The sequence below is a fragment of the Meleagris gallopavo genome, chromosome 2 (genome assembly GCF_905368555.1).
Source record: "Meleagris gallopavo chromosome 2, MGAL_WU_HG_1.1, whole genome shotgun sequence".
Taxonomy (NCBI): Eukaryota; Metazoa; Chordata; class Aves; order Galliformes; family Phasianidae; genus Meleagris; species Meleagris gallopavo.
This window is the reverse complement of record NC_139405.1, coordinates 30,683,342-30,697,491: the sequence shown is the minus strand read 5'-3', so window position 1 is coordinate 30,697,491 and position 14,150 is coordinate 30,683,342. Positions and strand designations below refer to the sequence as shown.

The 14,150-nt window shown below is 45.3% G+C and overlaps 1 protein-coding gene across 1 annotated transcript in view; it reads left to right on the top strand.

Moving 5' to 3' along the window:
• The first annotated feature begins 640 nt into the window (after positions 1 to 640).
• Positions 641 to 14,150, top strand: part of LTBP1 (latent transforming growth factor beta binding protein 1) — a 183,653-nt gene continuing 170,143 nt past the window's right edge. The window contains 2 exon segments of the mRNA XM_085219514.1: positions 641 to 1,384; positions 1,636 to 1,706. Of these exon segments, the coding sequence (XP_085075640.1) occupies positions 957 to 1,384; positions 1,636 to 1,706 (499 nt within the window). The 5' untranslated portion in view covers positions 641 to 956.

Here is a 14,150-nt window from a genome sequence, read left to right as displayed (position 1 = left end):
TATTCTGCAAACTTTATTTACAGCGCTACAAGGTGGCATCAGTTAAGATACGCTGTCGATAAACGTAGGCAGTTCTGCTTACACATTACTTCCTGGGGCACGCTCCGAGTTTGTGTTTTGTTCTTTAGGAAATACACAACAACAACGACAACGAACAAAAGAGAACGGCGCCCCTGATGCCGCGAGGCTCTCTGCCGAGTGGTCCTCAGCCCCCGGCTCCGACCGCGCGGGCAGAGGAGCGCGCCCGGCCTCTTGCAAGCCTCGGTGCCTTCCTTGCGCTCTCCCACCTGCGCAGCGACAGAGCACCTCGGGGCTTCCAGCCTCGGCTCCCCGACACCACTGCCCGACCCCGACGGGCCCTTACCCCGGGGCCGCGCTGCCGCCGCTCGCCGCCCCGCGCACGAACGCGCCAGGTGCGCTGCCCCGCGCGCGTCCCTTACGCCATCCGCGAGGCGCCCGCACCGGCGGCGCCCCCCGCGCCGCTACCTGGCGCCGGCCCCGCGCCCCCTGACGTCACGGTGGGGCCAACGCGGGGCCGGCACCGGGGCCGCGGCGCCCCTTCCCTCCCCCCGTTCGCCGTCCCCTCCCTCCCCCCGCACGCGCTCGCTCGCCGCACGACTCTTAAAGGCGTTTTTCAGCCCGGGCCGGCTCACAGACCGCGCGGAGCCCGGCGCCGCTCGCATCTGCTCCGCGTCGCTACCGCCCTCCGCTCCTCCTCCTCCCTGACCGGCCCGCCGCTCGCACCGCCGCCGTTCTCCAGCGATGTGCTCCCGCTCCGCGGGACGCTGAACTCCGCGGGCGGCTCAGGGCGGGCGGGGGCGGCTCGGGGCGCTCTCCTTTCCCGGCCCCGGCGCGGGCTGGGGGCGGCGGGAGGAGGACGGCCCCGCGCCCCGCCGCGCGCGCCTCCCCCCCGGGCGCCGGGGGTCTCGAAGCTGGCGGGGGCTCCGGCCGCAGAGATGGCTCGGATCGGATGGGGCTTCCTTCTGTGCGCCTGGGCGCTGCTCTCCCCGGCGCTCGCCGCCGCCGAGAAGGGCAGGCTGCGAAGGATCACCTATGTGCTGCACCCCGGCCAGGCGGGCTCGGCCGGCAGCCGGCAGCAGCGCCCGGCCCTCCTCGCGGGGCAGCAGCAGCAGCAGCGCACCTTTAACGTGCAGCTCAACGCGCGCTACGGCACCGCGGAGCGCACGCGGCGGACGAGCAAAGCGGGAGGCGCGGGAGTGCAGCTCCGCCTGGGCCCCGTCGGGCAGAGCCATTCCAACTCCGCCGCCTCCTCCTTCGCCAAGCCGGCCCGCTTCGGCCCGCGACCCAAGCCTCCGCCGGGACCCCACGGCAACAGCAGCGGCGCGCCGCCCCGCCAGAAGCACCCGCTGCCGCCGCTACCGGGGTAAGGTGCCCCGCTCGCCGTGCTGTGCCGCGCTCCGCTCGCGGCGCCTCGCGCCGTTACCCGCTCGCTCCTCTCAGGCACCCGAGGCGTCGAGCGGGCGAGGAGCGGCCCCGCGTTCACCCCCCCGGGCCGTCCCGGCTCCTCGAGGCTTTCCGCTCTTCCCGCCCTTTTGTCTCTCGTCCCGGCCGTGTGGGGGCCGGCGGCCGATGAGGGCCCCTCCGGACCGTCGTCCCTCTCTGCTCTTCCCGCAGGGTGAACGTCTGCGGAGGGCAGTGCTGCCACGGCTGGAGCAAGGCCACGGGCTCGCAAAGGTGCATCAAACGTGAGTACTGCGGGGGGTCGGGGCCGCGCGACGCGGTCTGGTGCGGAACGGGGAGAATCTCTCCTAAGGGAGGCGGGCGGCACGTGAGGTTACGGAGGAGGGAACGGCAGCCCCGGTCGGGAAGCCCCGGCGGGTGTCCGCGAGGTGCGCGGCTGTGGGAGCGCTCCCTCGGCTCCGCAGTACGCGCCTCTGCCCCACGGGGAGCTGCAGGGAACGGTCGTCGAGATGCGAGGGGGACGGCGGAGTCCCCCGTGTGGGGGACGTTTGTCCCCGGGTGGGATTTCTTACAATAGGGAGTAGCGGCATCTGTAATGCTCAGAGAGGTCAGGTGACTGCGACCTGCCGGAGCTGCTGTTGCCGGTGTCCTTATGGCGGTTCATAAGGACGGAGCTGCTTCATTCCCCGGTCAACTCAGACGTGCATTTAAGGCAGTCGTCTAAATGAACACTTGCAGTACTGCTGATAGGGTTAGGTGAGCTGCCTCGGCTCTCTTGCTGCACGTGAAAGTAGCGGAATGGTTTCCTGCAGCCTACGTTGCTCACGGCGTGGCTTTGGGGCTGAGCACGGAGCCTGCGTATCTTGATTCAATGGCAAACCGAAGTGGGGAAGGTGTAACTTCACGAGATGGCAGTTTAGTTTCTGACTTTTCAGAATTTCAATGCTGCTCTCAAGCACTTCAGCCTTAGTAATGTTGGGCAAAAAATGTTCCTTTTTGTGGCTTGGATTCACTCTTTCTGTCTTCCAGTAACTTTTCTTTGCAGGTAACTTCAGTGCAGATAACTTTCAAGCTCTGCTTAATAAACGAAGTAGTTTTCTGTGCCTTTTCTTGGTTGCATTCCATCTTTTCAACCTCCCCCATCATCGTTCAGCTATTCTTTTTGTCTTCTTTTTAAACTCATTTCCATTCTTTGGTCCTTCAGTACAGACTAAGCCAGGCACTTGGGTTGTTATGGGATAGCCCTGAAGAATCTCATTTAAACCTGTGAGTTACTTGATCTATTCACACAGTTATTGGAGGAATGGATTAGCAGAGAGAGTTAAAGGAAAGGATGATGGGGTTTGGGGGATCTTTCTCATATTGTCTCTAGTATTGGTCTCTCCTTTGCATTAAATATTCTTGCTGCCTGCTCTGATGCCTCCCAGCAGCAGCATCGCGCACTTGGCCTGGATTTTCATTGTACCTTTCTGGCAAGCTGAGTGAAGCACTGAATGTCTTGAAACTGTATGATTTTGTAACTTAAGAAAACTAGGAGACAGCATTAACTTGGTTGAGCTGTGGAAGATGAGTCTCAGTTGTAAAGCCAGATACCTCCTTTTCTTGAGTGGTTCTTTCAGAAGAACAGAAACCCTATTAGAGAAAAGCTGTTAACTCCTTCATTTCCTATAGGGATAAGTGATTTTTGAGGTTGGATAGAGAACTGTCAGTTTTGGAATGGACTCTTCTAGTTGTACCACAGATGCAGGCACACCTGAGCTGAGTCATGCGGAGTCAGTTCTGACCTGTCAGCATTTATTAGCTCGGGCTCAGTATCGCTTTAATAAGCTATTTGGCCTCTAGGGCCAGCTTATATTCTTTTGCATGGTGCAAAGCCTGAGCTAATAAACCCCAGGCCCATACTGCCTCTTTCCAGAGCCAACTTCCATTTGTCTGCATCATGCTTCCAGAACCAGAGTGCTGAGAGCCAGCTCTGATCACAAGAGTTATGAGCTCAGGTGTAACCCCAGGCTGCAGCAAGCGCCATGTGTTTCTACTATGCTGCACCTGTGGCAATAAGCCTGCCTGTAACCTGCAGAAGCAGGGGTGGAAGAGGAGAGGCATGGTCTTGCAGGCTTTGTTAGCCTTTCCCTCCTTCCTGTGCTGGTGGAGATACTCATGGTCTGTTTGTTACACCTGGGGTTGGGGCTGTTCCTTGCTTGGCTGACTCCTGTCCCAGACCAGCAGCAGCCTGGCCGCATACAGTGATAACTGTAATGTGTTTTCCTAAGGGAGCAAATTTCAAATATTCTGTGCAGATCATAGGGCACCCTATGGACAGAGGAGAAGAGTTTACTTTTCAAAGTCCTCTGTAAACTTTAAATGGAAGCTGAATTGCCAGTTATGTTGACCGTGCTCATGTTGTCTTTCAAGTACTTCAGTCTGTCCTCAGGAAGTGAACTTTTGTGTTCCTGTTTGCTACCTGCAGGAGAGTGGCTCTCATATCCAGTCACAGGCATGTAGGCGTTTTCCACACTGTGCTTAACATTTCAGTTTTACACTGTCAAGTTTTATCTTAACTTTTTTTCAAACTTGGTGTTACTTCTCTTGTGAAGAACTGCATAATTCTGATTTGAAATCATGGACTTCAGCCTTGAAAATATTCAGAGCTGCTTTGTGCTGGGAAAATGACTTCAAACCTTCATAAATCTTTTGGCAATGTTTGGCACATCTACCTTTGGGTAAAGACAAAGGTGGCAAAGGCTCAACCACAGCAATAAACACCTTGGAATATTATAAGCACGTGGAAATGTTTATGACAGATTGTCTTACAGTCATCGTTATCAGAAAATATGATCTGTGCAAGAGCAATTACAAGATACCACCAGAGCTGGAGACATTGTGCTTTGTTAGTACTTGTTGTGCTACCAGAACATCGTACAGATGTTAATTAGCTTTCTAACGTGGCTGCAAGGCAAATGAAGCCTGGAATGTGGGTTTAACGTTATTTGTTTCATTTGTGGAAACTAAACTGTAGGTTAAATGTGACCTTGGACAAGTTATAACCAACCATTGATTGGAAGATATAAGCTGGAAATCCTATCTTTCATATGCTTTCTTATCCTGTTGGAAGCCTTTGTCTCCTACTTAGTTACTTGCTACTAAATTTGTATTAGTTAATATTGCTTCCTACAAATTAGGCTCCTCTGCTTGATCATAATGATTACAAAGGACTTATTTACATGTTGGGAAGTCAAGAAAGAAATTGCTCATTGTACACAGGATCTGATGTCTCCAAAAAAATGATTTAATGGACCACCTTGTTTTAATAGTAAACATTTTCTGAAGTGTGTATATATTTTGTTGGGAGCATTAATATAGAATGTGTACTCAGTGTAAACTGGATAGTTAAAAAAAAAAAAGTAAGTAGAATTGCCTGGAGGAATTGTAACTTTTGCTAACATCATCAGGCAAATTAACAAATGGTAGTAGGAGGGAGAGCTGGTTGTTACAGGAATGCTGAAATGTGAACTTCCTGCAGAAGTGTAAGGAGGGCTCACAGTGCAAATGAGTGAGAAAGTGAACCTAGCAAGGTCATACTTAAAGCGTATTTAATATAGAGAGAATCTGCTTGGATGCAGAATTCACATGCTCTATCCTCATGGATTAAGAAAGAAGAGAGAAGACTCATCTTTGTTACCTCAGAGTGCTGTATATGTGTGTGCATGTTTTCTGTAGATGGGTGCAAAGTGAGGGCTTGGGAGTTGGATCTGGGTGAGATTTTTCTGAACTGGGCTATGAAGTTTTTCCCTTGTCAGCTGCCCAGACACACTGAAAGATCATCAGAAAAGGCAATCCGTTTTCTTTTCAATTTTGAAAGATTATTGTGTTTATTCTCCTTTCTTTTGAAAATTTTCCAGACTCCATGTTAAATAAAAGTGCTGAATAAGATTTAATTTCTTTTTCAGAAAGTGGTCTTTCTGCTGCAGAAGAAGACCAGCTTGCTCTGAAGAAGGTCCACTTTATTCAGTTCCCAAATCTGTGTGGCCTCCAGTTGCGTATTGCCATTATGGTTTGAGCTGTCCAGTCCCCAAAACCTCAGTGCTATGCCTGTGGCTACTGTTGGGTGAGCTGCAGCTCCTTCAGGACAAGGGCACTTGATGATGTAACTGGTGCTGTGGATGCCTGCCTTTGCCAGGCTTGTGTAGAGCACACCTGAGGCTGCTTCCAGATTGTGCTCTGGAGTTGTCTTGGGGGAGGTGAAGGAAAGGTTGTGTGCTTAGGTCTTGTTCTGATCTGGGGCTGGGATCCAGACTTGGAAACTTAGTAGCATACGTGGATGTAAAACTGTGTGCTACTAAATGTTTTTGTGTTGGTTGCTTAGTATCTCTTCTCTCTCTGCCTTCAGCGCAGCTCTGAGAAATGGTGGTATCCAGGAGGACGGTACTTCACTTCAAATGTTTGCAGCTGTGCTCCTTGAAGGGCTTCTGGTCATAAATGTTTCCCAAGGCTTGTTATTCATCTGTTTGATGGCTTAGAGCTTTACCAAGCTCTGTTTATTTACATTGTGTATACAAAGCCTGACTATAACGTGCTCCTAACAAATGTTTTTTTTTCTTCACATTGAGATCATCTCAGTAAAAGCTGTATCAGTCTTCTTCAAACTATCTCTAAATCAAAATGAAATGTTTGCATTTTAAAGAGACGTAACTACCTTGACCTCACTTAACTCACCCTTTTAATCTGGTCCTTAATGTTGCTTTTAAAAACTCTGAAACTGAAAAACTGAAAGCCATTGCTTCTGTGGCTCGGTTTTGCCTCTGCTGTGGGTTGCTACTGTGACACGTAAGTATAACTTTTAAATTTTTCATGAAAGGAATAACCTGGCTTTTATGGGTGGTCGGCCCTCATCAGTCCTCAATAATGTTTTCACCCTCCTTGGAAGCTGAGATAGAGGATCCATATTCTTGTTATCATTGGCTTTGCCTATATGAGCAAGCAGCGTATGCTAAGAAGAGTGGATCTATGGACTGGAACCCTTGGTCATGAAGAGCTGAAGCCCATGGTGTATGTGTTTCAGGATTTAGTGTTTTATTTTGCTGTATTCTGGTCTCTTGGAATGAACACCAGTATGAGGCAAAGTACATTAGCTGTGTCCTCAAAGTTTTCGGGGCTCTACCTGATGCAGGCACAACATCTGGCAGTGAAACAACTCCTTCAGTACCCAGTGGCCCCTCACAAGATGCAGCCCTGGGGCTGTTTCTGCTGTTCAGCATGTGTGCCTCTGCTGTGCCATGTCCCAGATGGTGGCACTCCTGTCTGTATGGCTGCTCCTCTTGGCAGTGCAGAAGGGAAGGAGGTGGCAGTGGGGTGCCTTCTCCTGTGCCTCTCACAGAATCACAGAATGGCCAGGGTTGGAAGGGACCAGTGCAGGTGAGAGTACAGCCAAACACATACGCTGTTGATGTCAGCATGTCTTCTGGCCATTGGAAAGGGGTGGGTGTAGCAAGGTATGGGGTACTGCACCCCTTGGAGCTTTGGGAGAGTTGAGTACAGCACTTCTGGAGATTACTTTATTTGCAGCTTCACTGTGAAATGCAACTTGTTGGAGACAGATACTTCCTTGAAGCAGGTTCAGGCTGTCTGGGAGTGAGGGAGTTAATTAGTGTGGATGGAGAAGGGCACAGACCACCCTCAGCTGAGTCCTTGTTTAATTATTGCAGTGCAGAGCCTTAGGGGACTGTGGGTGGTTCATGTTGCCAGGTGAGTCTGATCAGTAATTAGTATGGACTAGAGCTGGGGCTGGGTTTGGGTTTTTCTGCTTTTAGAAGCAACAGTATTTCCCTTGTGTAGTTTAGTTTATTCCCAGAAAGCGGATCTTCCCCACTGACTACAGAAAGAATGCAAAACTCCAGGTCTCTCTCTGCATTTCTTACTGTGCACAGGGGATCAAGGATTTCACGTCTTCACAAGACAAGATATTCATTTAAATATGGAGCTTCAAATAGTTCTGGTAAGTTATGTTCTCATGTGACAAGCAGGTAGTCATCTCTGCATCAGTGCAGAGTTTCAGAGAGCTGCTCACTAATAGAGGAGATTGATTTGTGTCCTGTATCAAGGCTTGCTTTTTTCCGAATTCCAATCAGTTTTTAATCATCTCTAGATGGCAGTTTAGGCCTGGATTTGAGAAGAAGGTCAACTGCATAATATACTCTTATTAAGGATTGGTTGGGCTTAGAAAAACTTCATTGTTCTTAGCATATAAATTACTTTTTTATGATTAATAGTCTTTGGTATTTCTTTTCTGTAATGTTTCAGTTGTCCGAATCCTGCATCCAGTTAAAATTTTTCAATTGTTTTATTGAATTTCTATTAGTTTGTTTAGTTTCCTGTGTATTTCTTACTAAGTATTTTGTAACAAAATGAATAAACAATGTAATGAGCAAGGTTAAAAGAATTAAAAGGATTGCAGAATTCAGCATTAACTGCTCTAGCAAGCAAGACCAGCACATAAAATGGACTTTCTGGTCCATTCTGTAGTGTTTTATTTCATTTATAATGGTGAGAAAGAAGGATGTGTAGCATGTGAGAATCTTAATTGTTTGTAATATCAGAATATGTATAATTCTGATCACAAATATTTAATACTAAAAAATTGTCTCACAGATTACATAGTACAAATAATTAAGTTAGACTGCACGAACTCCAGTAAATACATGAGTGAAAATGCCAATATCAACTAGCACGTTATGTTCTTATGACTGTTAAAATAATGGCCTTCTGCTGAAGTTAGATTTTTGAAATATTTGAGTATAGTTGACATTAAATTCTGATCTATTATAGCATATGAAGATAGGTAGGAAAATAATCAAGTGTGCTATGTGCTCATTGTGCTGGCAGAGCAACTATTTTTATTATTATTTTTTAAAAACTGTGTGACAAAGGCTGTTGTTGTTGTTGTCTGTGTGTTTCCCCCCTTTCTTGGAGGTCATATTTATGGTAGTCGTCCATGTCAACATAGGAATGCATCAGATGTTTGAAGTGGACCAGTGAATTCCTTCATGATGCATGATTTCCTTTGAAGTATATTTAGGGAAAGAATTCCCTAAGACCATGTAGTTGTGATAAGAACAAATTTCCTGTGTAGGAAGACACAGATGGTCATAATATTTCTTCCATTAATCATATATAGATCATGCAGTCTCTTTTGGAGCTAAAGAACCAGCAGAAATGACATGAAGTAACTTTAACTTCCTATGGGATTGTTTTACAACGCTGTTGTCTCACCCTTGGTCGCTAATTTATCTCTCCATCCTGAATAACTGTGTAGAGGTATTAGATATACTTCTGGTAGAATTCAGTTGTTGAAAACCATCTGGAGAGAGTTACTTAGATGGAGAACTGGATCCCCCGAAAAGTACTCGATGGTGAGCACTAAATGTTTCTTCAGTTCGGAGACAAGAAATCCTAAACCTGTGTTGCTTCCTTATTCCTGACATATATATTGCTTTCAAAGATGTAAGATGTGGCATCCAGTATAAAAGTCTAAAAGTAAGTGGTGAGCTACTCAGTAGGGCAACTGGGAACAGGAAGCCATTGTAAACTTTGCCCTTCTCTAGGATATCGGCACTGTATTCAGATTTCTCTGAGGGAACTGGTGCAGGGTGCCTCTTCCCATTCAGAATCCCCAGCTCGTAGCCTCTCAAGAGAAAAGAGGCCTTTCTCCTTTTCTTTCGGTATTGGTGGGGAATCATCGCTCTGTCTTTCAACACAGCAGGAGCTGGAGGTGCCTTTGTATCACAGATTTAGTTTAGGATGCTCACTCAACCAAAATATACTTAGATTTTATTTTTCTCTGTGCTTGAGGAATAGAAATCTTGATTAATGAAGACAGTACTTGCTATGCCCTTAATAGTCTGTTCCCATGCTGAACGTAGCAGAACTTGGAATTGCTGCTCTAAGCACAGGCATATTCATGTTAGTGTTGCTTTTCCCTTTTATGTAGACTTGATACATGCATTGTTTCTTGACTATTTTATACTGGAATCTGAAGCATTCACACACTTCTAAGCCTCATTCCAATGACTGTTTTCTGTTATTGTCCTCTAGCATATATTTTGTCTGACAGGCTTTACGCATTCCTGTGAAAGATAACAGTTAACAACATAGGCTGAGGTTGTTATAAAGGATTAGCAATATTTCACTGGCAGTATGGATAGCTATATATACAGCACCAACATTTGCAGTGGTGGAAATTGTTGGAAGTCAGCACATTCTCTTGACAACCAAACTGGTGCTTGGTTATGTGTGGTTGAAAGGGAAAAACACCCTCTATTGAAATCTCTATTCAAATAGAAAGGTTCTATTGGATGGGCTGGTTATAAATAACACAGCTCGCAACTGTTCATTGTAGCGTAAATATCAAAGCATTAGAGTTTAGGAGATATGGTAAATGTTTGTGGTGATTTAAGTATAAACCAACAGCACCTGTTTGACAGAAGAGGTGCTTAAAGGTAGAACTGAGGCAAGAAGTCCAGTGGTGCATGAATTTTTTTTTGGCACCATTTAAACTTTCTTATGAATTTCTCATTTAAAAATACTTTTCTATAAATTTCAGTTCTCCATACGATCAGGAGATGCAAGGATATAAGTGAGATGTTATTGTTTGGAGAAAGTGAATGTAAATTAATGTAAAATCAAAGCAATGAGCTTAATGATCTTGATCTGTTTCAATATCTTGGAAGCAATGGTGACAACACTGGAATATCACCAAGTTTGCACCAGGTGTGTCCTAAGAGTGCTCACACAGGATCAGAAAAAGCACCATGTGCAAGTTTGTCAGGATTTACTGAATCGAAGCTGAAGGTGACAGTTTCCTGGATTGCTTGCATCATTACTGGTGACAAGACATGGTGCCACCATTAGGAGCCGGAGTCAAAACAGTGATCTGTGGAGTGATGACATGTTAATTCCCCACTGATGAGAAAGTTCATGAGACAGCCCTCAGTGAGTGATGTGTGATGTCTTTTGGGATAGGAAAGGAGGTGATCCTTGTGGATATCCTGAAACCCAGACAAACCATCAATTCTGACTGCTGTATCACAGTGCTGACTAAGTTGAAGGCTTGAGCTTGCACAGTCAGACCAGAGAAGAAGTCAACCTTTCTCTTGCAGCACCATAACGCCAGACCCCATACCAACTTGAAAACAGTGGAGCACATTGCCAGTCTTGACTGGACTGTCCTACCACACCCACCTCATAGTCAGGGTTTGACACATTCTGACTTCCATCTGCTTGGGCTGATGAATGATGGACTGCATGGGCAACATTTTCCTAGAAACTGTGTCATCATAGCAGTTGTGAACAGAGGGTCATCTCCACTGGCTCAGATTTTTGAGTACAGCATGCAGGCTCTTGATCGCTGCTGGTGAAAATGCATGGCTAATGGTGTGGTGACTATGTTGAAAAAGAGTGATTTGTGGCTGCAACTGTGCTCAATCAGACTGTTATTGTGCTCTTCATGTCTGTTGTAGTTTCCACTGAAATAAATAGGGGGCGTTACTTTGAGAATGACCTATGTACATGTAAATAAGTCCCAAATCTGTATAGAGATGTGTTGGAAGGATCTTCTAAGTCGTAAGGGCAGCATTGTTGTTCTGTGATTGCTTTTGTCAAAGAATGGCATAAATACAGCCAGATTAGGTCTGGTGAGTGCCTATCTAACCTAGTCTGTTGACAGTGGTGAGCAGTAGTTCTGTAGGGCAAGATACATTAAAAGGGTCAGCATGTTGAGATAGTTTTACAGAAAACTGCTTTGCAGTGTCTTGTGGTTCAGGGACTTTCAAAGCAATGATACCCTGGGTTAATTACTCCCTCTCTGCCACAGGTGTGAGGTTAGTGTTTCAACCTCCCAACAGCTGTTCCTACTTGGTACATTAAGAGGTGATGTTCTGTTTGCTTTTTCTTCCCTACCTATAAATTTGCAGCCTTTTGCTTGCTTGTTCAAGGCTTCTGTACTGAGAAGTTCTAGAGTTCTGTTTAGGCATGACATACAAAAAGGTGATTTCCTGCCTTTGATCATCACAGCCCCCCTTGTTGTTTTCTGGACTCATGTCAGGAAATCCTTTCCAAAATGAAAGGAACAGAATGATTTGCATCAGCCCAGGTGCAGGTGAGCTATGGGTATGTGTGTAGAGAGGGGCCTTGTAATGCTGTTCTGTGGTGGTGTTCTTAATTCCTTTTCTAGTAGTTTGTAATGCTTGTGGAATTTTTTTGTTTCATTATTTTCTTTTTTTTTTCTTCCATTGTGACTGAGTAATGAACTGATGTCTTTACGGAACTGCTGACAGTAACTTGTTTCAGAATGGTAGTGGTCTTCAGTAATCTCTTGTGAATTTAGAATTGCTTTTCCCCCCCATATGCTTGTTTCACATTTATCTACTCTGAATGTCATTTGACATTTTATTGCTGAACTGCTTGAGGTGTAAGACTTTCATAATTTTTCGCAGTTCACCTGCATCTGTACTAACTCAAACAACTTGCTAGCTGATGAACTTAGTTACAGCTCATAACTTAGACTTGGTTTATATTTGCATAGCACTCTTTGTGCTATGGGAGAAAAGTGGAACAACTTCATCCCGTCAGGGATGGATAGGACACTCTATTTTTGATGAACAATTCCTTGGACTTCACATCCCTAATTCAAGTTTTGCCATCACTGTTGTGGTAGTTCATTTGCAATGGTATATCAAAGACAATAATGAAATGCAAAGATGGGTTAGAGTTTTGTTCAGGGAACTGTGATGGCTTGTAACAAATCCATCCATGTGGGAGTGGAATGGATATATTGCAACCGTGCCATTTTAGGGAGATGAGGCTTACTGCAGTGGGGGTAGAAGAAGTACAGACCTGCTTCCTGACATTCCAACTAATTCTGCTGCTTATGGGACAAACTTCCTTTATTTAACTCCTATGAAAAATAACCCAAAGGAGGTTCATGTTCCTTTATGAAATCACTCCTTTGGAAAGCAGGGGAAGGTTTGTTATGTTGTATGTGCCCAGTCTTCCCAACTGGCCAACTTCCTTGGCAAAAGAAGTTTTAGTTTGGAAAACAGATCGGTGAACTCCTAATGGAAAGCTCTGTTGAGAGCTATTAAATATGCAAACAGTACTCCTACTCAGAAGTTGTCTAATTTTTTTTAAGGCTGTAATGGTACAAAATGTTATCTCTCACCCAGGTTTTTATACCCATTCTTAAGTATCTATGTTAATAATGGGAGAGAAGGCTGAACTAAATAAAGCCGTCTTTGATCTCACTCTCTAAGGCTAATCTCATTACTTGCATCCTTACTGAGCTTCATTTTGAATTTGCAGTCATGTCACAAAATCCACCACCTTTAACAGAGGTGTATCCACCCGTTATATATTTTTTTTTTCCATGATCAACTTTTTCCAAGCACCAGTTTTTTCAAGCTTAGCTCTGTGGAAAATAAGGGTGTTTTAAGTTAAATGTGCCATTATTGTTGTCTTAAAACAAAGTGATTAGGTCATACATTTGGCACATGGCAGCTGTTTTGACCTTTTTAAAAATAAACTTCTGCATTGTATCAATTAAAAGCTCATTTAATTCTTTCCGAAAACCGTGATCTCGTATCCCATTTTGTGATCTGTTATACAACATTAATGAACTTCAGCCGAAGGGTGGATTGTTGTGAAGATGTCATGGGTCAGTTTTTCAGCCTGCTGTCACTGGTTGCGTATCTTGAGACAGACTGCATCTCTTAACATTTGCTGGAGCTGCTGATCCTCGTTTTGTTGATGGAGCAATGCAGTTTGTCCTGTGGAGCTTTGTATGCTTTATACATAAATTTGAGGAACCTTCTGGGTTTATGTTGCTGTAAGCGAAGTAACAAGCTTCCAGTCAGGGTAAAAAAAAAAAAAAAGTAATTTCAAAACAGGCTGTATTTTTGTCTGCGTAGTTCAAAATTCACTGTGACCTTATTAGATTCACTTTGATAAGTGGAAGCTGAAGACTTTTTAGGTTTTTGAAGCATAGGTTGGTTCCTAACAACAGGGAAAAGAGCTGCTGTTTTCTCAGTGCTCTCTTCTGTGCGTGCATGAATTATTATTTTACTTTAAATTAGGAAATACACAACTGTGATTGGTGTCCTAGGAGATCAGATATTTCCTTCTACCTTTTTGGAATGGTCTTTTGAGCTTAATTTTGTGTTTGATTTCTATTCTTGAAATAACTTGTTGAGAAGCCTCTAGGTCAATATAGATGGAAGTCTATAAATCTCAGTAAATATACTTAAAATATGAATGCTTTTTCATGTTGTAAAAATGAGACTTCTAAATCTTTTGCAGAAGATTGTTATTTCTTTCTAAAGCACTCCAGATTGTGCCAAAATTATTTCACTGTGATCTTTATGCTGTTACTACAGGATGACAAAGGTGTCTGAGTCACTGCTCTGCTCTTGGAGTCTCTTCAAAGTCTTTTATCATAATGATGTCAGTGAGGAATTATTCACAGAATCGTCACATCATCAAGGTTGGAAAAGACCTCCAAGGTCATCTAGTCCAACCATCTGCCTACCACCAATATTTCCCTGTTACACCCTGTTCTTCAGTACAGCATATAAATGTTTCTTGAACACCTTAGGAACGGTGACTCCACTGCTTCCCTGGGAAGCCTGTGCCACTGCCTCACCACTCCTTTGGAGAAGAAGCTTTTCCTAACATCCGACTTG